Genomic DNA, 27,144 nt, shown 5'->3' with positions numbered 1-27,144 from the left:
AGGCTGTCACATATAGGAGACTACCAATCATGGATCTATACCTTTGGTCCACATCCTTTGATGAATATTCTAAGGTTAACTTACAACATGTTATCATGGGGGTAAGGATTGGCTTGCAATCTTCCATCTGAATTTTTTTGAGCATTTCCTTGATGTACTTGGTTTGATATATGAATATTCCTTTATCCTGCTAAGAAATTTGAAGCTCCAAAAAGTATGTCAGCTCGCCAAGCATAGACATTTCAAACTCACTTTGCATTTTTGTGGAAAAGTCTTTACTTAATATGTCATCATTGCTTCCAAAGATTATATCATCCACATATACCTCGCTAATCGTTACGTTATCTTGATCCACTTTCACATAGAGTTTTTTGTCAACGCTTCCTTTCTTGAATCCTTGTTGATGTAAATACCAATCAAGACGAGCATACCAAGCCCTAGGAGCTTGCTTGAGACCATATAGAGCCTTCTTAAATCTACAAACGTAGTTTTCTTTGTCAGTGAACAGAAAACCTTTAGGTTGTTCAATGTAAACTTCTTCCAATTCACCATTTAGAAAGGTTGAATTAACATCCATTTGGTAGACCTTGATTTTTCTCAAGCATGCATAAGTGAGAAACATCGTGATAGCTTCCATTCTGGCAACATGAGAAAATGTTTCTTCAAAATCGATTCCTTCAACTTGTGCATATCCTTTGCAGACTAATCTTGTTTTATTCCTGGTAACTTGTCCATCCTCATTCCATTTGTTTCTGAAGACACATTTAGTTCCAATAAAAAAATTATCCTTTGGTCGTGGAAACAATTCCCAAGTGTCGTTCTTCTCAATTTGATCTAGTTCTTCATTCATAACTGTTACCTAGTGTTCATTTTGACTAGCTTCCTAAAAATGGCTAGGTTCAAAAGCCGCTAAAAGGGAAAGATGGGCTTGCTATGATGAACGAAGTTGTCGACTTATTCTGGTTCCAATTCCTTCATTTATATTTGCGATGATCTGATTTGACGGATGACTCTTTTGAAACCTTTGGAGAAACTTCTTGTACTTCCTGCTGATCATTTCTTATTTCTTCTTGGTTGACTGGTGTTTCCTTATTTGATTGGTCTTGTTCTAGAGCTTATTCTTCATCCTTCACAGATTCTACCTCAAGCCTCTCATATTTGCTTGAAGAGACATTCCCATTGTTATCCTTTAGAACATAGTCTTTGTCAAAAGTAACATTTATACTTTCAACTATTTGTTTTCACCTCAGATTATAGCATCTATAAGCCTTTATTTCGTGTGAATAACCAACGAAAATACCTTCATCAACACGGGAATTGAACTTGCCCAATTTTTGGTGTTCTCTTTTAATGTAGCATTTACTTCCAAATATTTTGAAGTATTTGACGTTAGCCGGTCTTCCTTTCCATAGTTCGTATGGAGTCATGTTACAATTGTTCATGAGCAAGACTCTGTTTATAATGAATACAACAATATCAATTTTTTGAACCCAGAATTTATCGTCTAATTTTGAGTCTTTTAACATGGTTCTAGCCATTTACTGTATGGTTTTGTTTTTTATTTTAGCTACTCCATTCTACTGTGGTGTTCTGGCTGCTGAGAATTTCCTTTTTATTCCATTTTCGTCACAGTATTGTTGAAATTATTTGGACGTGAATTCTCTGCCATTATCTAACCTTAGATATTTGATCTTCAAATTGGATTCATTTTCGACCAATTCCTTGTATATTTTGAAACATTCAAATACCTCAGACTTTTTCTTCAAGAAACTAACAGATGTCATTCTGGTGTAATCATCTATCATTAACATCAAGTATAATTCATCGTCTAAACCTTTTGTTCTCATAGGACCACATAGATCAGTATGTATTAATTCCAATGGACATGACGCAAAATGTTCCTTTGTCTTGAACTCAACTTTTGTCTATTTTCCGTGCCGACAATATTCACATATCGTATTGGTAGGTTTTGATATTTTCAGCATTTCTCTAGCTACTTCCCTTTTGTTGATCTTGACCAAATTGTCGAAATTTATATGTACCATTCATTTGTGCCATAACCATCTCTCATCTTATTTTTCCAAGAAACACCCTTTAGGTGTCTCATAAAAAATATATATGTCATTTGGAGCTCTACTTGTTCTAGCCACAATTTTACCAAACTTGCCTTTCCTGATATCACATTTCTTTGAGTTGAATAACATCGCATGTCCTTGATCTCACATCTCTCCAACTCTGAGAAAATTTTGATTCATATTTTCAACTAGCAACACATCCTTTGCTAATGCATCCTTGCTTCCAAGAGTGACCGTACCTTCTCCTATGACATTTGAAGACCTATTATTTCCAAAAGATAGTGTTCCATCCTTCTTTTCTTTCAAGGATATGAACTTATTTCTATCTCCAATCATATGTGTTGAGAAACCATTGTCAACATACCATACATTTCTATTTATTTGAGCCCTAAGAGCAAGAGCACACCTTTCAGTCTTGCGTTTCCATACTTGTTCATTCTAATTTTTTGAGAATTCCTTTGAAGAACTTCCAAGTCTGCAATATTTGGCCAGGTGTCCAAAATTGTTACATTTGTAACATTTGACATCATCTCTCAAATGATCAAATATATTGATATTATGCTAAGTTATGGAATATCCATTTCTAAGATATCTCCTGGAATTATATTTATTGCAAACATACATGCGACATTCTGCGGCTCTATGTCCAAACCTTCCACATGAATAACAATGACCATAAAAGATAGGTTGATACCTGGCAGGAACTCTTCTTCGAGGAATTGTCTTCCAAGGTTCTTCCTGCGAGTCTTGATCTCTTGATCTAGCTGGGAGATCTACCTGCTTTGTAGATTTTTCATATCCATCTTCTTTAGTTGTCATAAAAGGACTTGACTCCTTTTCAAAATTTTCTTTGTAACCAAGACCAGTCTTGTCATTGCATGATCGTTGGTTGCTGATGAGTTTGTCCAAAGCCTTTGAACAATTGGCATAGTTTTGAAGATTTTTTTCCATTAATGAAACGATTTCAACTTCCAATGCTTCTGTTTCCTTGTTGCTTTCCTTTAATTCTTTCCTGAGCGATTCTTCAATTGGTTTGTATTCTTAAACCTTGATTTTAAGATTCAGGAGCTATTCCCTTTCTGTCTTTAATTCATCTTCAAGAGTGTTAACGTGCTTATTCTTGGCCTTGAGCTCCTTGAAAACCTTGGTCACTTCGTTTTGAAATTCAACCTCGGTCATTTCTTCTTCTTCATCCCTTTCTTCATCAGGTACCTCTTGCTTATTTTGCTTGGCCATAAACAATACTCTTTCATTGAATTCTTCTTCTTTATCACTATCTTCTTTGGATGTGGAGCTATATTCTTTGGAGAAGAAATTTTTCTTAAACCATTTCTTCTTGCCTTGCTTGTTGAACTTCCTAGGACTTTTCTTTCCTTTCATAGCAGCCTCATTTTTGTGAGGACATTTGGTTGCAATATGCCCAACCTCACCATAATCAAAACATATTAATGGAAGTTTACCTTTGAATTTTCTCGTACCTGTTCTCATTTTCCGCGTGAAATAGTAAAATTATTTATTTGAGAATTCTTCTTCATCTTCCTCCTTTTCCTCATCCTTACAATTGCAAGTTTTTTCTTTCGGAGTCTGCTTGTTCTTACTATTCTTCTTGGATGGGGAAAATGCTATTTATAAGTGAGATGTGCCATCCTCTTCTTCAACCCTCATTTCATATGTCATAAGAATTCCATGTAATTCATCTATGCTAAGATTGGTCAAATTAGATCTATCTTCCAATACAAATAAATTAGGGTTAAATATTGTTGGCATGGTTCTGATAATCTTTCAGACAACAATTTTTGTTTCAACAGGTTCTCCCAAACCTTCCAATGTATTTGTTGTTTCATCAACACACTGAAAGTATGCAACAATATCTTCATCTTCCATCATTTTGAGTTGCTCAAATTTTGCCTTGAAAATTTTAAGTTTTGCTTCTTTCACCTTCGAGTCACCTGCATATATATTTTCAAGCTTGCCCCATACCTTTTAAAAATTTTGCAACTCAATACCTTAAGATAAATAGATTCAATAAGACCACTGATAATAAGATCTTTAGAATTTGAATCATATATCATATTTTTCCTACCATGTTCATCCTGGTTCGGTGTGAAGCCTTTGTCAACGTGTTAGGCCCCTATACTACTAGTGTAACCCCTTATTGTTATTAGTATAACCCACTTATTATATTGATGTACCCATGTAGTGCCCATATTGTTACTATTTTTTTTTTTTTAACATGATCGGGTACTTATATATTATAAAACTGCTTGGAGCCAAATCCAGTTACATAAGTGGATGGAAGTAGATAAAGAGAAGTCCAAAATGGGTTTGCAGACCCTGACTTCTTATAGACAAACTTGAGTAGTGTAGATTGGAAAAGAAAATGGCTATATAGCCTTACAAACAGACCTGTGAGAAGACAAAATTTGCTAGTCATTAGTTAGATTACTAGAGCTGATTGACAGAGTCATCAATCTGGGGTTCTTTCTTGACGCTTGCTCTGGTTGAAGTCTCAACTTGCATACTTTGAGTGATGGCTTTGATGTGGGCGATTGCCTCCTCTATGTGTTTGCATTTTTCCTTTAGGCTTTCTATCTCTGCCTTGTGTTTTTCCAGTTTCTTTCTCTTTGATCTTCTATCTGCCTGAAAGTCCTCTTTGAGCTCGTTGAAATGTTTGAAAAACCTTGCAATCATAAAGCAATGAGCTTTACACAACGTGTAGTTGCCGTTTCCAAGCACTCTGTCCAGAGGATTCTCGGGCAACTCATGATTTTCTTGAGCCTCAATATGCTCTCTGTTTTCCGGGATCTCTGCCATTTCTAGGGAACTTATATGGATGTAGAGCGGGAACAGGGAAAAGGAGCTGGGGTGAAGGGGAAAGAGACCTGCGCGATAGAGGGAAAATGCCACGAAGAAGAAACAGAGCAGGGAGGAAAACACAGTTAAAATGGGGAACCAGGCACAGAGATTTACCAAACTGTCAAGGAGGAGAGGAGCAGCCGAACTGAAGGCGATATTCCGGTCTTGGAGATTGCTGACTTCCCCGGGAGCTTTTGAGAACGATCTCACAACCGATCTGAACGGATAGCGGCCTCTCTTGATGCCGAACTTCCTGAGCTGAATGCCTGGAATAGAACCATTACTCTCCTGCGAAGAAAGGGACGAGTTTCTGATGCGCTCGTAGAGAGGAGGGTAGGTGAATATATATAGCGAAGAGGAAGGGTGAGCGGGCCGAGGATGCGACATAAGCTCAGTGATCTGGCTAGGATTAGCCACCAGCTTAAAATCTTTGCAGCAGTCTAAGGAGATCGTGAAAAGACTTCTACCTATATTCTGCATGGGATAGTCACGAGAGAGCTGGGGTATCGAGATCCTGTGATCGGACCAAAAAGGTTGAGTGGTGGGAATGAAGAAGGGAGGATCGAAATTCAATGCCTGGCGAGCAGCGTGCGACTTGACTGATTTTGGCCAGAGATCACAAGAATGAGGGTGGGGAATGATAAGACAGGAGGTCGAATGGGTGCTGGAATAACTGGTCGGAGATTTTGACAGGCAACTAAGCCAACTACGGGACGAGATTTTCATATATGAGATCATTTTCTTTGACTTGGCCGATCTGTCTGTTGGTTGCCTTAGTAGCGTAATGGTCCGCTTCAGTGTTGTTGTCTCTTAGAACATGTTTGAAAGTCGTGTCTCCCATTTCTTTGACATTATCCTCAATCCTGAGCTTTACATTATTAAGAGCCTCTTTTTTAAATTCTGTTCCCGCCACCATGGCTGCAATGACGATGGCCGAGTCTCCCACTATTATTGGATTCCTGATTCTCAGCCGGTTCAGAATGAGGGTACCTAGGTAGAGGCTGTAAGCTTCAGCCAGGTTATTGGACATTTGGCCCAAACCCCATTCGTAGCTTACCAGAGTTTTGCCATGGCTGTCCTTTATGATACCCCCTGCTCCAGCTTCCCCCGAGTTATTTTTGGAGGCCCCGTCGTAATGCAAAGTAGGGCGATTCTGGTCTAGGATCCATTGACTTACTTCTTCCCTTGTTCCTCTGAGCTTCCAGTGTATTCTTCTCGTGCTAGCTTTGGGGTGTGCTAGTTGATTGTTGCTATGATTGATGCTGAATTTGTTATACCATTCCATCTCTTCTTTGTGCCAGCTTGATTGGTCTGGAGGAGCTACCAAGTTTTCACTTATTGTTTCAGATATGAGCGCTGTTGTTTTTTCCAGTATGCGGACAAGGTTGGGCTTCTTGTCATTAAAAATACAGTTATTCCTAGCTAACCAGATTTGCCAACTAAGGGTAGCCGGGATGCATTTCCACATACGGGTGATATTGTTTTTACCTTTCTTAGGATAGGGATAACATTTTGCCCAGTTTTTTTGAAGGGAGGATAGCTGATCAAAAGTCTCTTCAATTTTCATTGGGCTGACAATCTGAGTCCAACAACTTTGAGCGAGGGGGCAGTGGAAGAATAGATGATGGCTGCTCTCCTCCTCAGCGCGGCAAAAGCAGCATATTGATGGCCCCAAGATCCCTCTTTTCCTTAGATTTTCAGCGGTAAGCACCTTTCCTTTGAGGAGGGTCCAATTGAAATGTTTGACCTTTGGGATGCATTCTGATTTCCAGACAGTTGTGAAGAGGTTCCATTTGGCTGTCGAAGTGGATGCCTGGAGGAATTTGTAACCATCTCTGACAGTGAATTTCCCACCGCTTGGGTCCCATATATACCTGTCTTCAGCCCCTCTGTTGGTGGGTGCTGCGCCTGTGAGGGAGACCTTGAGATTATGCCATAGTTCTCTGAGCTCATTGGGAATTTGCAGGTCCTTCCAACCCTGCCATGTGTTCAGGTCCCAAGTTGAAATGTCATACAAGGAGGTTAAGTTTTTAGCTTCCATCCAGATGTGCAGAGGCCTGAGATTTTGGTTGTGGATTCCTGGTCTGGTGCCCATGATTCTATCAGTCTAGATATTGACCTCCTGGCAGCTTCCAGGAACTTTGGAAATGTTCTCTCTGAACTGAGGAAGGACTTTTTTAATTAGCTTCCAAACAGGGGTGCAAGATCTTTCAGCTATTGTTTCGGAAAGAAGATTAAAATTTGGTCCATTCAGATATTTCCTCTTTAATACTTCCACCCACCAAGAGCCTTTGCCGGTGAGGATTTTCCAAATTAGTTTAAATCCCATAGCCCTGTTGGAGAAGCTCAGAATTTTGATGGCGAGCCCACCTTTGTCATAGGGAAGGATGACTTGTTCCCATTTGAAAAGGCTAAATTTCTTGGATTCTTGCTTTCCCCCCTGCCAGAGGAAACTTCTCATTAATAATTCCATGTGCATATGTGTGCTGGCGAGAGCCAAAGTGACCGCATATTGGTAGATGGGGAGAGCAAAGAGAACGAACTTTATAAGGGTCGATCTACCAGCCAGATTTAGCCAAGAAACTCCCCAACTTTGAAGGAGACCTCTCATCTTTTCTATGTGTTTGGCCGATATCTCAGCCTTAACTGTTTCTTTGGCTAAAGGCAGACCAAGATAAGAGGAATAACTCCAGTTCCTCTGCATTGGAATGTCCAGGATCAGAGAGATTCTTTGCCTTATTTGTTCAGGGACATTCCAGGTATAGATCTTGCATTTTTTGTTGTTCAGCATCCCTCCAGAGGCAGCTAGGAAGGCATCCAAGACTTTCTTGAATATTTTTGCCATTAGGCTTGAAGCTCCCCCAATGAGAAGGGTATCATCCGTGAAGAGCGAATGATTGATCTCTTTAGTCCCTCTTCCTATACCAATTCCAGTGATCTCTTTTTGCTTGCGGAGTTTTTCTAAGTGTATACTCAGAGTTTCCGCCATTATGATGTATAGGAAAGGGGAGAGAGGGCAGCCTTGCCTCAATCCCCTGGTGCTTCTAAAATACCTGCTTGGGCGACCATTAATCAGAGGGGCAGTCCAAGGGTTGGAGATGCAACCAGAGATGGTGCTTATGAAGTTGTTTGAAATCCCGAACTTTTTGAGAACTGCAGTTAGGAAGTGGTGGTCGACTCTGTCGAAAGCGTTTGCCATATCAAGTTTGATTATCATTCCTCGTTCCTTCTTGCTGATGCTGCTGTGAATTGCCTCTTGAATAAGTATGACATTATCTGTGATTTTCCTGTGGGGAACAAATCCCCCTTGGTTCTCTGATATTAAATAAGGGAGGAGCTTTTTGAGCCTATTGGCTAGAATTTTGGTTACTATCTTGTAGGAAACATTACAAAGGGAAATTGGCCGGAAGCGGTCGAAAGAACGAGGGTTAACTTCCTTAGGGATGAGAGCTAAATGTGAGGATTTTGTGTTGTCTCCCATCTTGTGATTTTTAAAAACGTTTTTGACCATCCGCACAAAGTCTTTTTTGATGGAGTCCCAATGGTTTCGGTAAAAGGCCACCGTGAAACCATCAGGGCCTGGGGCCTTGTCCTGTTGCATACTAAATGCTGCCTCCCTAATTTCCTCTTCTGTGACCTCCTGATCCAGCTCTCTGTTTTGAGGGTCTGAGATTTTGTTCTCAACTGCGCTAAGGAAGTTAGAGCTGTCCGACTGCTGCGGGGCTGCTGCTAGAAGAGATTTAAAGTGGTTGAAAGCCGCCTCCTTAATTTCATCTTGGTCACTGTACTCGTGCCCTTCTGCCTCAATTTTATCTATCTGATTCCCGACGTGCCTGAGCTTTATGTTGTTATGGAAGAAGGAGGTATTTTTGTCGCCCGCCCTCAGCCATGGGCACCTCGATTTCTGCCTTTGTTCCTCTTCCTCAGCTCGATTTTGTCTATATAGCTCCCTGTACATTTCATTTTCATGGATTATATCTTCGTTTGTGGGTTGGCTGTTCTCCTTGTCTTTGTTCCACTGTTCCATTTGCGTTTGCAGATCCATTTTTTTCCTCTTCTCCTTTGCTGCATATTCCTTGGCCCATTGTTTAATGACTACTCTTAGAGATTTTAATTTGGTTTCCCAAACGTAGTAAGGCGATCCCCACACTTCCTTTGCCCACTGATTTTGAACGAGGGAGCGAAAGTCTTCTTTGTAATCCCATATTTTGTTGTATTTGAAGGGGAGGGGCCCCAGATTTCTCCCTTTTTCCATGTTCATCACCACAGGTTTGTGATCAGAGGCCAAAGCTTGAATGATTTTTCTCTTGATGGTAGAGAAGCTTGCTGTGATTCTTTCCTGCACAAGAAATCTGTCTAACCTCTCTTTGATATTGTGGCAGCCTGTTCTTTTGTTACTCCATGTGTATTTCCCGTTGAAGGGAGGTATATCAATGAGATTATGAGACTGGATTATAGCCTCCAGCGCCTCTCTTGAGGGGTCCGAATGAAAATTTCCTCCTAACTTTTCATCCACATTTCTTATGAGATTCAAATCTCCTCCCAGAATTATGTTACTGTCGTGGGAGGACTATAAATCTAAGGATAGAGACTCCCAACACGTTGATTTGTCCCTGTAATGGTTTGGAGCGTAGATGTTGTATATGCTGTAGACTTCTTGAGAGGCTTTGTTTCTGAGTTCTGTTCTTATCCACCAATTGCAGGATTGGAGGTTGATGTGAGTCCATTTATTCTTGTTCCAGAGTGTTCCTATACCTCCTGATGCTCCTTCTGATCCTATTGAGTAACCTTCAAAATTTTTGAATCGTTTTACTTGTTTTTGAAAATCTTGATCTGAGATTTTGGTCTCCTGGATGAGGACAATGTTTGGCTGCTCCTGATTTATTAAGTCATGAACTGCATTTATTTTTAAGGAGGAGCCCATTCCCCTACAGTTCCAAGAGACCAGATTCATCATTTACCAGTTTTTGGGTGAGTCCCGCTTTTCTCCTTGGTTTTTTCTCCACTTCCTTTTTGCCTGTCTAGATAGGAGTCCATTGGTTGCTGTGCTCCAATGGCCATTTCTTTTGCTACTGCCTCGTCTCTAAGTTCCTTGTTTGACTTTCTTCCTGCCTTTCTTGGGGGATCTAAGGGAAGACTGGATTCTTTCAGTTTATTTCTGGTGAGTATTCTCTCTATTGTTGGGGGAGGGGAGGGCAGAGGGATCGAAGGTGAGGAGATGACAACTAGAGAGTTGTTGCGAGGGGAAGGGGGAGGAGAAGAGGGATCTTCAACTTCCAAGGATTCAAAGGGGTTGGAGGTAGAGGGAAAAGAGGGAGCTGAGCTGGGTGGGGGAGGGGAGGGAGGGGGGGGGGGTTTCCAGGGAGGGCTTAGAGCTAGGCCCTTGAGAGGCAGAAGATTTTTTCTTTTTTACTTGTTCCCATTGGCCATCCGGAGATTCTTCATTTTCGATGGATTCATTTGATTTTGATTTGCTACATCTATTTGCAAAGTGTCCGTATTCGTGACATACCTTGCATTTGAAGGGCAGTTGCTTGTAGTCCAGCTGTTGGATGTGCGTCCATTGGTCGACCTTGATCTTGATGGCTTCTGGCAGGCCTTTCCCAAGATCTACTTCTACACAAATCCTGGCACACGCATGCATGTTCTCCCTTGGCTCGGATCTGTCGATGTATTTGCCAACCACATTCCCTATTGCCTTTACTGATTCGTCCCCCCAACAGTGGAGCGGCAGGTGTGGGAGGCGGACCCAGACCGGGACTGCGTTTGGGATGTCCATCTCCGGATCAAAGTCTGGAGTCCATCTGTTCAGATAGAGGCCTCTTGAATCCATGAAGTAGGGGCCATTTCTGAATATGAGATTCCTATCCTCTTTTGTTTCGAAGATGAATGTATAATAGCCCCTTCCACAAAATCTGATGGCTATTTTCCCTTGTGTCATTGCGATCCAGTTGCGCTCCACCCATTTTTGGACTGATCTTGGGGAAGGCCAGAGGCCAGTGAACTAACCTACGAGACCTCTTTCAACGAGGGTGATTGCAGATTTCCTTGGCAGAGATGGAGGGAGAGATACCTCGGGGATTTCATCCAGTTTCTTGATAAACTTAGAGACAGAGGGACGAGTTTTTGCAGAGGCAATATCAGGGATCAGGGAAGCGAAGAGCTTTGCATGGTTCTCAGGGGGGGGGGGGTGCGCTCCCAGCCATTCAAGACTGAGAAGCTAGCTCAAAGGGCGAGATCAGGGATGGGCCCCAGCGTGGAGCCGGGCAGGAGGCCCAAGGATGGAAGCGAAACGCGCAGGAGGGAGGAAGGCAACAACTGGCAGCAGCCTGCCAGGCAGAGCCTGGGGAGCGGAACCAGTCAAGCGCGGGAAGATGAATCGCCTTCAGCAGCCTCCGTCTCGTCTTCGATACTCAAACTTATCTTACTTCCTGAAATGTTCCATCTTACTGCACATAAAGCAACCATGAAAAAGGAACCATTGCCCATATTGTTACTATTGTGCCCCATAGAAGCCCACTATTGTTATTATTGTGCCCTTACATTATTATTGTTATGTCGGCTCTGATTATGTTATGACCCCTTAGACTCCTATATACAGAAAGGATGTATTTTCATTTGTATCATCCAAGAATTGTTCATTTAGGTAATGTAAAGGAGGTTTCCCCCTTGAAGAGGCTGAATTCTAAGGCGTTGATCTATCTTTTCTATCTTTTCTTGAGCTGGTTTCATAACATTTGGTATCGGAGCTTTGGATTCTAGGGTTTCGCTGCTCCAAACAGGTCATCGTGGAATTTTCACTATAACTTGTTTTCTGTGACATTTCAGAAGTCGCAAAAAATACCCATTTGAGAAGAAATCATGCTAAACCTTGGGCCTGAATTTCAGAGCTTTTCGCATGATATTTGTAGAGATATGATCTGAGGAAGTTGGTCTTTTTGCAGACTCCTGAATTACATTCAAAACAGGTGACCTGGGGAAAATCGTCATAACTTTCTCTCTGGGGATCGGATTGAAATTTCGTAAGAAGGTAAAGAAAGAGGACGGACTGTAGTTTCTTGTATGCATTTTTCAGATCTAAAGGTTGAAACAGTGACTCGTGGCACGTCGTACAAGTTTGCTCTACTGAACTAATCTATAATCAGGTCATCTTGGGAGATTGTGCATAACTCTTTCTTGGAGAATCCAATTTGGATCAGAATGGTGGGATTGGAAAGAGGACGCAGAGGGCTACTACAGATCACAATTTCAAAACTTAAAGATTCGAAAGTACATAGTTACAGTCGTTTCAAGGTCGAGCTCCTAAAATCAAGAAAAAGCAAGATGAGGAAGTTTGATGGCAAGGATCCGGTAAATTGTATACTTCAGATGGAGCAATATTTTGATCTACATGGTGTACAACTGTTACAAAAGGTATGTATTGCATCTTCATATTTAGAACCAGATCAATTTTTATGGTACAAAGGGCTTTGTTCTCGTAAACAACTTGTTACGTGGTCAATTTTCACAGAGGAAATGATAGCACATTATGAGGATACAAAGAGCAACACCTTCTTTAGAGCAACACCACAACGATTGGAAAGAGTAAAAGGGCTTTGTGACATAGTGGAAAGAAAAATTATGGAAGCCAGGAAGCGTACCCCTCACAACTATAAATATGGAAGTGTTGTTTCTCCTAGCCTTCCACAACCTACAAGGGTTACACCACAAAAATTGGAAGAAAAAAGAGAAAAAGAGATTCGTTACAATTGTGATAGCAAATGCACTAAAGGTCATAAGTGTGCCGAGAAGAAATTATTTTACATAGAATATGAAGAGGAGGAAGAAAAGAATCAAGAAACAACAAAAGAAGAAGATATATGCCAGGACCCCACCCTAGAGAAAGAAGAAATGAATCAGACCATATCTTGTAAAGCATTGGCAAGAATTACCACTCCTCAAACTCTCAAGATAGAAGGACATATCAAGAAGAAAAAGGTGCAAGAAGTGAAAGATCACATCAAGAAAGAAGAAATGAATCCAACCATATCTTGTAATTCATTGTTCGAAATTACCACTCCTCAAACTATCAAGATAGAAGGACATATAAAGAAGAAAAATGTTCAAGAAGTGAAAGATCACATTGAACATCAAGAAATGAATCCGACCATATCTTGTAAAGGATTAGAAGAAATTACCACTCCTCAAACTCTAGAGATAGAAGGACATATCAAGAAGAAAAATGTTCAAGCAGTGAAAGATCACATCGAGCATCAACAACAAGTTCTCCAACTTTTAAAGGATAACGCCACTTCGGTGCAAAATCAAGCGAAACAACAGGTAGATCAACATCGTAGTGAAAAATGTTTTGATGGAGGTGATTGGGTATTTTTACTGCTATATCTCAAGAAAGATATTTATGAGAAGGAAATGTTGGCAATACTACATGCACTTAAAAAATGGCGGCCTTACCGAATGGGAAGACTCTTCAAGGATGAGGATGTGGAAGCATTGTTTTGTGCTATTTATATTATCCAACCAGATTGGATAAACGAAGCAAGGGATGAATGGAAGAAGGACGAAGAAGTATGGCCACTTATTCAAAAGTTGCAAAAGATCCCAATTCAAACAATATTGCCAGAAATTAAAGAGGAAGGAAAAATCATATTGGAACCTGGAGCAGTCACAGAAACAAGAACCCGACAGCTATGAAAGCGATCAATTTCAGAGTATCTTATCAAGTGGAAGAACTTATCCGCTGAATATTCCACAGGGGAGGACAAGAATTTTATACAGAAGCATCAAGAGCTACTCAAGCGTTGAGGACAACTCTTTTTGAAGGAGAGGGGCATGTTAGGCCCCTATACTACTAGTGTAACCCCTTATTGTTATTAGTATAACCCACTTATTATATTGATGTACCCATGTAGTGCCCATATTGTTACTATTGTGCCCCATAGAAGCCCACTATTGTTATTATTGTGCCCTTACATTATTATTGTTATGTCGGCTCTGATTATGTTATGACCCCTTAGACTCCTATATATAGAAAGGAGGTCTTTTCATTTGTATCATCCAAGAATTTTTCATTTATGTAAGGTAAAGGAGGTTTCCCCCTCGAAGAGGCTGAATTCTAAGGCGTTGATCTATCTTTTCTATCTTTTCTTGAGCTGGTTTCATAACACAACGGTTTCCCATACTTTGTATCCTTGTGTCTACAAATGAACCTGCATTCTTTCGCTCCAAAGTGCATGGTTATTTCCATTGAACAAATAAACTTTATTCTTAGTATACTCCATGATCTCCTTCCATTTGTTAGACTATTATTGAAGGAACCAGGCTTTGATTCCAATTATTGGAAATTTGAGAGGGAGGGTGAATCAATATTCCTTAGCAGTTAGCAATTTTAAAATCTTTGCGGAACATTAGTTAATCTTCAGTTATTATTAATGTTTATGCAGTAAAAATAGTAAATAATAGAACACAATAGGCACAAGAATTTTAGGTGAAAAACCCCCTCCGAGTCAAAAACCACCGAATGCTTTTCTAATAAATTCTTTAATCTCCAGCCCCAATTGAAATGAAAGTTACAACTTCCTAGAATTCTAGAAAGATAATTCTTCTCCAGCTCCCGCTAGAAGGATGCCCCAATGCCCCAATTTCTTCAGTAGTCAATTGAATGGATGCCCCAACATCCTAGACCAACCTACCACCCTGAAGTGTTCACAGGATCTAACCTGTAGGTGACTTCATGCACATGTCTAGCACCTCCCTACCACCCTAAAATGACCAGAAATGAGACAAGACTGTGGACTCCCATACCAGGAACAATGATCTACAATACAATATGATTTACAATGATTTTCTTGTACTTGATATAACACCCAATCACACTATGACCTGCAACCCAACCATGACATCATCCCAATAGTGACTCCTATACCTCCCAACAATGCCTCTTTGACTCTAGGCAGATTGACTCTTTTACAATAATGACTCTTTCAATGATGTCTCTTTTATAAATTTACAATGATGATATTTTACAACACTGAATTTTGGCAAGACTTGACACTTGACTTGACACTGCTTCTTGGATAACTTGCAGTTGGTGAGGTATTGTAATTTTTCCTTCAATAATGCTACTCTTATTGATGATGGATTTATTTTTATTATTTTCAATGTTTGGTTGTTTGTATTTTAAAGATGTTTCCCTAATAATCTGTACCTGCAACACACTCAAAAGAATCTCCCTTTCCATACAAAAACTAATGATAATAACCAAAATAAATACTTCTGCAAGTCAGTAAACATCAATGCAAAAGAAAACAATGGACAAGCTTACCTTATCTTACCTTGTGATGTTGTTGTGTTATTTGAAATCCTACAATGTGCTTGAAAAACTTGAGGACAAACTTATAACACCTACTCTAATGACCTTGAGACTATATACAATCTAAATTACAACAAATTCTAGACATAGACCTAGATTTCATCAAAGACCCTAATGTAACTTTAGTTAGACACAATTCAGTACCTCAACATTAGCCCTATACTAACCCAGTCAACATTATGACAACAAGAAACATACTTGTTATTGCAATTTGGATCACTTGGAACCTCTCTACTATTATAGGTTAAGATGAGTGAGACTACAGTTAGATGAATCACTTAACTACGCCTTTCAAGACTTCAATTTAGCAGATGTGTAACTGCAATATATCACAAGTTTTCTTTGTATTCAAAAATACAAATAGTGTTGTGTTTTTAATGTGATTTGATGTTGAAATATTATGGAAGATTAGTGAATTTCTCTCCTATCATAATCTTGATATGCGTCTGAGGTGTTAATCTCTTGTCAGTATTTTGAAAGGGTTTGCGAGTTTCTTCAATGAGTCTCCCAAACTAACCAAGCCTTAAACCCACTCAAGATTTCCTGCATTAGCTTCTTTTAAGGTTGGAACAGTCTAACAAAACCACAATCAAATGATGCACAAACCTCGCACAAAATTGCAGTCCTGAACCCTTTATCATAAGATGCCTGAAAGTTATTTTCTTTTGAATATTTGTTACTCCTAAAAATGGTGACCTTCACTCCAATGATCTGCACTACAAGACATAAGAAAGATTGTCTTGTCCCTATTCTTCCTGAAACTCAAGTTCTGTACACAAACTAGTGTCTAATGAAACCCTTCACCTTCTAAAATTCCTTTGTTTTTTGCCCAAGGGTAACCGAAAAATTCCAAACGTCCTTTTTCAAGATAATCGTTCAAGTGCATGATCTACTCTATGTCAAAGTTTCACAACTTATATATATTTTGAATCAGTTACCGGATAATCCACAGTACGAACCATTTTATGTCAGCGTTTCAAATCCCAATCGGGATCCATCATCAGGACTTTATGAATATGATTTGCGCTTACTGTTATAGAGCCTGATACCTTTGAGTCTTCAATGGCAGCGTTCAGTATGTCACCTTTGTAATTTGGACAATTTCTTGCGCTGCCTTGTTTGAGCAATTTGCCCTTCATTATCCGCTTTCAGAGCAGTCTTGGCATCAATAATAGACCAAAGATTCTTGTCGATGTTGCTGGCTAGTTTTAGGTGTGCTGAGAGAGCTAAGCGTCCAAGCTTATCTAGAGAAGCCCTAGCCTTGGCTTCTCTAGATAAGCTTGGAAACTTAGCACTCTCAATACACCTAAAACTAGCCAGCAACATCGTCAAGAATCTCTGGTCTATTATTGATGCCAGGACTGCTCTGAAAGCGGATAATGAAGGGCAAATTGCTCAAACAAGGCAGCGCAAGAAATTGTCCAAATTACAAAGGTGACATACTGAACGCTGCCATTGAAGACTCAAAGGTATCAAGCTCTATAAAAGTAAGCGCAAATGATATTCATAAAGACCTGATGATGGATCCCGTTTGGGATTTGAAATGTTGACATAAATGGTTCATACTGTGGATTCTCCGGTAACTGAGTCAAAAGATATAAACCACAGATGTCTTAAATCCAAAACTTATATATAGTATATGGTTCTTAATTAGATGTTGGATAGGGCTCCTTGTTTGTAGGAGACATAAATTCCTTATGTGACAATAAACCATGATCATTTGATCATTGGGTGTTAAGGAGGGCTTCTTAATGTACGTTAGTGGAGTAATTCATAATATTTTATAATGTTAAATATTTTAAAATATGTATATTTTTATTCTAAGTTAAGTGAATCATTTTAATATTCTTCTTAACATTTCTATTAATACTTATTGACTTAAATTATTCTTACTAGTGACATAACCTTAATAACTCTTAATAAATTTGATGTTAATTGCAATCAATCCAATGATTGGCTTAGTGCATATGATCCTACCCGAGTGTGAAGTCAATGATTGGTTCACTGCCTTTGGATTTTCAATATATTCAGCTTATACGTGGTGATATTACGGTGAGAATCCCTGTCATATATTGACAATAGTTGGGGAATAAGGTGATGTATCAACCCCTGGGGTTCTAACCCACTAATGGGGGTTTCCGACTTCAAATGAAAATAACTCTCAAACCATGAAGAACTGGGAGGCATACCATATATCAATGGAAACATATCAACCAGTAGAATCCATTGAGAAGGTATTTGATGAAAAATAATATGAGTTGTAAAGTCAAAATTCCCATGCAAGATTGGGGTAGACCCTAGTGCTTCTTGGGTTAACTTCAATGAAAACCACTTATGAACACCTTAATTTTTTTGAATCCTTCCTCTTGCTATCATCCTCGATTCTTCTTGAGTAAGATTCCCAAACGTTTCACGAAATGACAGAAGGAGATTGTTGCTGCTTATTGTAGAAATGAAGGTTTCCCAAATAGGATGGAGACCTCTAAGAGTCACATCTACTAGTTCCCTATTAGACGCATTTTCTCCAACTCTCTATAATTGATATCTAAGGCACGAAATCCTCATAATGTAGGATTGAACAACTTATCCTTTGTTCATCTTGGTTTCCTTGAGTTGATCTTTCACGGTGATGATACCTTTAAAATTATTGATTTCATACATGTCGGCCATCTTGTCATACAAGCCTTTAGAATTTCTTAAATTCCCAATATATGAAAGTAAATGATCTGTAAACCATCAACTATAATTTTCTTTCCTTTGGACTCACCTTTCTTGTACCTATTTTTGAGGGAAGCATAAGCTTTTCTGGAGGCTTGGGCATATTTCGTTGAATGTATTCTGGCACATCATTGCTTTTAGCTATGATCTCCAACATGACCTTCCATGCAACAAAGTTTGATGAATCACCCAACTTTTCATGCTCCTTGAAAGTAGAGGAAGACATCTTGATCTTGGCTAGGAAATATTCTTTCTAATAATGAGGGCTTCAATTCTTGTCTTCTTTTGGGCTTGTCCTTCACCTCAACTCTGATACCATGTTAATTTTTCATATTGCTTTATGTTGTATCAATTACTTTATCCCAATTAACTTCTTCATTAACAATGCATCCAATTATAAGGAATGTAACCAATCATAAACTGTAATAGAAGATAAAACAATATATGTAATGAAAAATAAGACAACAACACAACCATAAGAGACAAAAAATTGCTCCAAGACCAGGGAAAAACCCCGCAAGGGGGAAAACCCTTTCAAATCTTCTTCTTTATTAGATTGTCATAAAAAGTTTTTAGCAGAGAGTACAATGTGCCCAATACATAAATTTGCAACAGATATTTACATAAATAGATTGCAGATCTACAAAACAGCAGAGAGAAACCCTTGATCTGTCAGATCACTGAAGCCAACTGAAAGCAACTACCAAACCCTAGATCAAAACCCAGGACACTCCCAGTAAGACTGATTACATGCATCTGAAACTCCCTGGATGCTCCCTCATACATTGTTTGAGGGGATCTTTGTCTGCCTGAACCCTCTCAAGAAGAATGTATGTGTGTGTCCGGGATCAAACCCACTCAGATCTACTCCAAACCATTAGACACTCTCTTCCAATTACTGTGCATGTGTCCGAGACTTCCTAGAGGCTCTCTTGACCACTATGTACGAGCATCCAGGGACTAATACTATCTGATCCACCTCAAAACCCCTAGACGCTCTCTTCAGGCCTTTATGCGAGCATCCGAGACTTCCTGGGTGCTCCCTTAGCTACTGTGTGTGTGCATTCGAGGACGAAAAAGCTCAGTTATGTGCCTGCGTCTAAGAAACAAAAACCCTAGATCTGTGCAAGCTTCACGCCTATAATTTCGGACCCTTCTGCGAAATTCTTCCGTCAAGCCTGTTCGAACCAAGACAAAAGAGAAGAGTAGAAGATGGCTTGATCAAAAAATGTGTAGAAATGAGCTTGAGGTCTCTTCTATTTATAGACTTCCATGAGGGTCCACTTGGGGTTGAGGCCGACCTAACCAATTTTGCTTGTGCTTAGGACCAACCCATTGCATTATACATGAGTGAATAAAATAATTCAAAAATTGACTTCCGCTTGTCCAAATAGGTTGATTTTTAGGTCGATTTTGGTCCTCTCGAAAAGAAGAATTTAATGAAATCATCATCTCGGTCATCTAAACTGTCTAAGGTTGAATTTGACCCTAGTTGCAAAAATTAACATCAAACTCCTATGAGACCTTTGAGCTTCTGTATGACTTTTCACATTCTATTTGTGACCCTTGGGCTTCCACACATTTACATTTTCTCTTTATTTTCAAAATATAATATTACATTTTCGTAAATGATGTGGTAAAATACAATGAAACATATGGCTGTTATGGTGACACTTGGAAAGGACATGAATTGGCCATGATGGCATGAAAATTCATTGTGATGTGTCAAGGCCAATATTTTGTCCTTGTTTCCATCTTTGTATCTTCATGGTAGTTCTTGCATGTACTTCATCTTCATCCTCCAAAAGGTTGAATGATATAGACTCTTCATTGTGATTTTTATCTTCATTCTTTCATCATAATCTAGTGTCATTTTATCTCTTCTCTTGGTGATCTCTTCATGGTTTCAACTTCACAAGTGTCTTCTTACATGATCCCCTTGGCATCGTCCTTGAGAATCATCTTATCAAGACCTACAAATGAAATTTGCTCATGACAAGACGACATCAATCCCAAAATATCCTAATCTAACTTTTTCTCCATGCAACATACTGATTGAGTGAGGAAAAAGTACAAGATTGAGGAGGAGACTCAAGGATTGTGCAATGCACAAGAACAAGACACAAAGGTGAGGGTCTAAGATATAGGATTGCGTAGTGCACAATGACTAAGGGTAAGGAGGCAAGATTCCACAGTTGAGGGAGTTAGTGATCTGGTGAGGCATGATTTCTCACTATGATTGTGCAGTGCGCAGTTTTGGAAGGACTGAGATAGTTGATTGCGCAGTTGAACAAATCAAGGAATGAGACAGGGCCTGACTATTGACTGAGAATGTGCAGTGCATAGTGGAGGCTTGCCTAGGTATAGATTACACAGTGAGCAAGTGCTAGAGGAAGGGACGAGGCACTGAGATTGCACAATCTAAAGTCTTGAAGGCAGTGATTGTGCAATGTGCAGTTCTAGAAGGCAAGGATAGGTGACCAGGGCTTATGACTATGTAGTGCACAATTCAAGAAGGCAAGAGGAAGGGTTGTTAGTCAGGAAAATTACGAAGACAAGAACATTTCAGAAATTGACTATGTGTGTGATCATGTTGTAGTACTCAACAACTCCCCATTTAGTTTTATTTTAGCTATATAATAAATAATGGGGACCCTTTTGAATTTAAATAAAACTCTTTAGTTCTAATAAAGATAAGACAATTTTTAATTTTTGTAAATAACCCTCTTTCATAAAGGTTTCATATATCGAAACTTACATATTAGAGGATTCAAACCTTACAAGTGTTACGAAAACCCGATAGGCCTTTTGTTGCTTAAATAATATATAATGGAGGCATTATATTGGATCATTCAAATATCATAACATTCCTTATAGGAAAGTTACGATAAAACATTCCTCGATTGAAATTTCCTAATATATAAAGATAAAGTGGGCGCTTCCTTTTATATTGAATACTTTAAAGAACCATTGGCCCCACAACATTTCCATTTGGCATATCGGAACTCCTAAATACTATAACTTTTAATGAGCGCTATCTCAATAAAATTTGATGCCTCAAACCTTCGATATTCGATATCACCGATACCTCACACTTCTGATATTTCAAGAACTCCCAATGTCATAACATTTCGATGCCTCACACTCCCGATACCCGATATCTCCGATACTCCTCTCCTCTGATATCTCAATCCTTTGATATTCTTATCCCTGCCCATATTGAGACTTTTCATATTGGATGTCACTCTTTGAAAACCCCGATATTCCAAATCCCTGATATAAAATATAAAATATTAAAAAAAAATTAACAAAAAAAAAAAAATTAACAGAACCTCTAGTATATCTCTCTACCTATACTTATAGTCATTATATTTTTAAATAGTATATATAGGAAGCCTCAGATATCGTAATTTTCAGTGTGTAACCATGATATTTCTCTAATAAAATCTTCCGATATGTTGATGTGTGCATCCCCCACATGAATCGACGTTTTTCATTTAATTTTCAAGTGTGGTGAATTTATGATTTTTGAAGTTCTAAACAGCTTAATTCATTGTGACGAGTTATTATTATGATTTTCACTTTAATACATAAATCATATAAAAACCGTCATTTGAGGTAAGGACTTTCTGGCAAAAGAATTATCACTTAGTCTTGTGTTTTGCATTGCAGGCTCGTCTCGATAAACACAATTCAGAAGATATGTCTAGGGTAACTAAAGCAAGAAAGAAAATAGTTGCTTAGCAATAGTTAGTTGCTCCGCTAGCTGAAAATCCTGACACACCAAGGTTTTTTTCAGATACAGTTTGTTCTTTAGACGTTGGTAGTACCTCATGGGAATCTATTTATCAGTTATTCAAAGAAGAGGGACCAAGGGTTACTCAAATAATAGTTACAATAGAGGATTCTTCTCCGGTTTCTAATACCACCTACAATGATGTCGCAAATTCATTTTTACACAGAATTGTTGCTCGGCCCAAGCTCCTGCCCTATACAAATATGATTCGATGGGTCGTGGAGCACTTGAACATTTCAGACAGAAAATTCATGACAAAGAATGACATAGTCATCGACTCTTTCACCGATAGTGATTTTAGCGCGATGTACCATTTTCCACCTCCACAGTATAAATATGACAAATAGTTCATGGAGAAATTCATGAGAAACATCGATCATGCATTAAAGCCCATCAAGGATTGGAGGAAAGATCCCAATAAGCACAAGCACCAGGAAAAGGGAATATATTCATTAGACTCTCTTGCAGTACCTTATTACCAAATTGATGCCATGCTATGTAGACTATTTTCTTATCCTAATACTCAAAAATTCCTAGATCAATGGACTCCAATGATTGATGCTGCTTCAAAGGGATTTATACTAGACTGGGGAAATATTTTATCTGATAACTTAGACACTCACATATTGAATTTTAGAATAAGGCATAGAGTTTCATAAAATGTAATTCCTCCTTTTTATATTTTGGTAGTCAGACTAATCCACATGTTTTACCCCTGTATGTCCTTGATAAACTACTAGCTCGTTAAATAGCCTACCAAAATATAGGTAACAGAATTTCTAAAGTACTGAAAGAATCCAATAAGAAAGTATGGCCTACCTTTCCTTTCCATTGTGGTATGCATACATGAGATAATTTCAAACATGCAACTATTGAGGTGAACTCTATTTTAGGGTTGAAGTTTCCTACTATCCCTAATAGGCAATACGATCGTCATGGAACTTCTAAAATGGTTACTGCTCAATCAAGTGTAAGGTAATTCTCTCATGAGCCTAATCAGTTTGATGATGTCTTTGAAAAATATGCCACCTATTCCATAGTTTCCAAATAAATTTCAGAACGAATAACTCCAGAGGAAATCAATCAATTTTCCCAATATAGGGAAATGAGGTTGTCCTGTTTACCCTTAAATTCATTAAACATTTTACAGGAAAACACAACTCAAGAGAAGGTCAAAGAGATTTCTTCTACACAGGTTATTGATATCCCTAATCCAAAAGATACATGGGATTCTTATTCCACTCAGATTGAGGGACAATTTCCAATTTCTAAACTTGAAAAAATCTGGGAACAATGCAGCCAGGTCTTCAAAGGAAATAAACCTGAGGTTTCAAAGACTACCTCACAAGAAAAAGTCTTAGACATTTCTGAAACTTTTGAGAAGACTCTAATTACAACAGGGACTACAGATCAACCTTTAGAGGTTGAAGATATTGAAATTATACCACCATTTCCGACCTCTGAGGTCGTGTTAAGAGTCGAAGAGATTCCTCCTCTTCACATATTCTACAATCCCCAGCATAAGGTCATGGTGAAAAGACAAAGAAATAAAAGGAATATTGACCAATCCCAGGCCTTAGTCCCTGGAAATTCTTCTTTTGAAGTACTATGGAAAGGTTCGTAGTCTACTCTTGCAGAGGAACTTGGAAGACTTACTTAGTTCATAGGAGCTTATGCTTCTGCAACTATAGACAAACCCACTGAGATACAACAACTTTTGAAATAAACAGAGGGCATGTTTATGTAGTTGGAACAAGGCCTTGAGAATGAGAAGAAAAGGATTGCCAATCAATGGCAAGAACAACTTGTTGAACTCCGAAGCAATTTCAATTCCCTTAAAGTTCAACATGACTCTCATTTGAAGGTTTGAGATGCTCAGATTCAAGAATTACAACATAAGATTGAACAACTGAAATTCAATCCTGAACTAGAAAAGTTTAAAAGGGAAGTAGGAGAATTAAATACTCTCCTTGCTCAACAATAAGGCATTTCCTGTTAGAACTTAGTTATCATTCACGATTTGTGTCAAACAACCAATACATTGGTAGACCAATTGACCAACCAGAGGACATATTTTGATGATATTGAGGAGAATATTAAATGCTACATAACATGGCAAGATAGTGTTGAAGGGATATTAGTCGATCTCCCAAGGATAGAGGAATCGCATAAGGATATAGTCTTCAGAGAATGGGAAATTTGCCTTAAACATACAAAAACAATGGTATTCAATGCAAGGGACATCTCCAATGACCTCATTGAAGCTATCAATGATAATTTGTTTCAGGAAAATCTTATTTCAAGCTTCCCCGAGGGAACTCTACCCGATATCAAGTTGTTGACCAAAACATGGCAAGAATTGTCCAAGAAAAAGGCAGAGAAGAGTGAAAACCTATCTAACATTGACTTAGAATGCCATTGCCATTTTTTAGTCAAGCCTCATAGCCAAATGGCTAATTCTTAGAGTCTTATCTAACAACCACTCACAAGTTGCCAACACTCAGGGATGCTATATTTACCAGTCATGCAAATTCAGCCTCGGTCTCCACCTGAATTGAAGCCGATGACATATATTTACAAACTACGACAGGATATGGGAGGGAAATATTCTTCACAACCTTAGCTGGGTTGTTACAACAAAGTATAAAGCTGCCTTATGGTTTTATTTTAAGCATTGTTTGTTAAAACTGCTTCAGACATTTATTCTGCTTTTCTATATTTGTATTTTATTTGAAAACTATAAATCCCCTTCATTTGAATGGAAAAGGGGTTCTAAATTTTGGAGAGTAAAGCTTTTGTTTGCACTACTGTAACTTAAGTTATCTTAATAGAAATTTGAACCACTACTATTTACTCATGATCATAGTTACAATATATCGGGTACTATTATCTGTCCATTTTTCTTTGCTTAAGTGTTAAATGGTTATTACATTACGTTTATCATATGTGTGTTGCAAGCAGTCATACATATTTCAATATTGATATGTTTGATTGGAATCATATACTATATGCATAAACAACGAAATCTTATATGTGTGACAAGTTCATCAACTAATTTAATTAACTATTTAATTAAATTAGTTATCATAATTTTCTTTAACCTCATATTGGCTTGATAATCTATATTGTCATGTTATATGTGAGGTCCTTTTAAATCACATATATAAATAAGCTTTCTTGGGATAGATAGATAGATGAGGTCCTTTTAAATCACATATATAAATAAGCTTTCTTGGGATAGATAGATAGATAGATAATAGTTTAAATACTTTTTTTAATTCTCAGTTTAATTACATCATAAGTCTCACATCTGTATACCTCATCCATTTTCTTATTTTATATCAAGGGAAACTAGTCTCTTACAACCCAGTCGGAGCCACCATCGGAAATAGAAAAGGATATGCTCTAAGGTCCTGACTAGGTGGTTTTCCCTGATGTTGAGGCAGACATTTTGGGCCTTCAACATTTTTGGTGCTAGAAGGAGGGCCTTCAGACTATGAATGTAAACAAGGTCAAACCCAAAATTAAAAGGTCATTCTAAGAGTAAATCTCCCTCAAAATCACCACCAACTTCAAAATCACATTCTAAATCCCCTAACCCTAGATCTAAAGTTGTTCAAACAACTACCAAATCTCCTAGCACACTTACAAATTCAATTTTCCAAGATTCTTCACAAATACCTATAGAGCCCCTTGAATTTCATATTTTAATTCAGAGATTAGAAGGAATTTCCATTTTTGGAGGAAAATCTATTCAAATTGATATATTAGAAGGAAATGTCACATTGTCTTTACAATATTATAGTGTATTATATCAAAATGAGGTGTCACATCATCTTTACATTCTTCTGGTGTATTAACTAGATCCTAGAGTGAAAATATTGGAGTCAAACCTTTTGAGTTTCCATTACCCACTCACCAGAAAAAGAAAAGTACTCTAGAAACTCTCTCTTCTACTAGTGAGATTACATCTTCCTCTCCACCTCATACTCCTTATATTGGTCCTGCTTCTTCCTCTACCCCTTTACCTTCCTCTTATCATCCTTTTGTCCATTCCATCCACATTCCTCAGCCACAATCAACTGGTGTTATTATAATCAAGAGAAACTTATTCAACTATTCAATCTCCATCAATCTCTGCACCTTATGCAACTTCCTCTGTTCCTAGTACTCCCAAAATGGAAAATAGACCATGGAACAATCTTGGGGCAATACAGATGACTCCACCATTACATCCTCTTCCCAAACATCCAGAGTGATGGATTCCTAAATTTAATCTTGATGATGGCCTCCTTGCAGAGGAACATCTTCACAATTTCATGTTAGCCATCAATGTGAATGGAGTCACAAAAGAATATTTTGTTGTCAGAATTTTTCCTTATATGTTTGAAGGATTTGCAGGATATTGGTATTTGTCCCTTCCTGTTGGATCAATAACAAATTGGGATCTATTCGAAGAACAATTTTTTTAAAAACTTGGTGATGATCGAACAACTGCTACTTTGATTAATGATTTCTCAAATCTTAGGGCCAACCCAAATGAAAAAAATTAAAGATTTTAATTCAAGATTTAACAAATTGCTGAATAAAATCTCAGACACTTCCAAACCTGGAATTGATGTAAAAATTGAATGGTATATCTCTTCCCTTCCTTCAAATATTTCCATGTTCATAGATAGAGCTAATAAAACAATATTTATTGATAACATGAATGAAGCTCTATTTGTGGAAAAAAAAATCTCTTGAAAAAAACTGCCCTTGAGGAAAGAAAATAGACTAAGAAAATCTCTTTTAAAGATGAATCCAAGAAGAAAGCACCCAAAGATCCTTTTGACTTGGAGGGATTGCAAAAGTTTTTGAAGACAATGTCCAGTGAAATGGTAGAGATTAAGAAACAAGTAGTTGAATCTTCAAAGAAGTCCTTTCGACCTTTTAAAATGAGTCAATCGTCACAGTCACAACCTCCTACCATTATATCAAATGCAGAATCTGACCAAGATGATGAAGAAGAAGAATTAGGTTTATCTGTTGAAGAATCCCAAGAAGAAGAAATAGTTGAAGCTCATGGGATTTTATCCTAACTACTTCAGAAAATGAAGAAGAGGATCCCTACCAATAAGTAGTAGAAGTAATGGACCTGCTAATACATCGACATCAAATCAATAACAAAAGTCCCCTGGTCCTCCTACTAAAGACAATGGTTTAGTTAAAAATACTTCTCCTCCATCTTCAGATTTTGTTCCAACTACTTATAAATATCCTTCTTCATCTAAGATGTTGATAGTCTCTGATACCATTGAATATAATATTGTGGAAGACATGAAAAAGGT

General features: G+C 38.3%; 1 protein-coding gene across 1 annotated transcript; it reads right to left on the bottom strand.

Annotated features, from left to right (window-relative positions):
- Nucleotides 1-5,637: 5,637 nt before the first annotated feature.
- On the bottom strand, nt 5,638-6,216 carry LOC149182477 (uncharacterized). Its single transcript, XM_089414570.1, has one exon. It carries the CDS (start codon nt 6,214-6,216, stop codon nt 5,638-5,640), a length of 579 nt encoding a protein of 192 aa, XP_089270696.1.
- Nucleotides 6,217-27,144: the final 20,928 nt, after the last annotated feature.

This window comes from Pinus tabuliformis, chromosome 3_2 (assembly GCF_031772625.1).
Source record: "Pinus tabuliformis cultivar Carrire ecotype Pingquan chromosome 3_2, CPIR1, whole genome shotgun sequence".
Classification (NCBI taxonomy): domain Eukaryota; kingdom Viridiplantae; phylum Streptophyta; class Pinopsida; order Pinales; family Pinaceae; genus Pinus; species Pinus tabuliformis.
The sequence above is the reverse complement of the archived record's forward strand: the minus strand, read 5'-3'. Positions and strand labels throughout refer to the sequence as shown.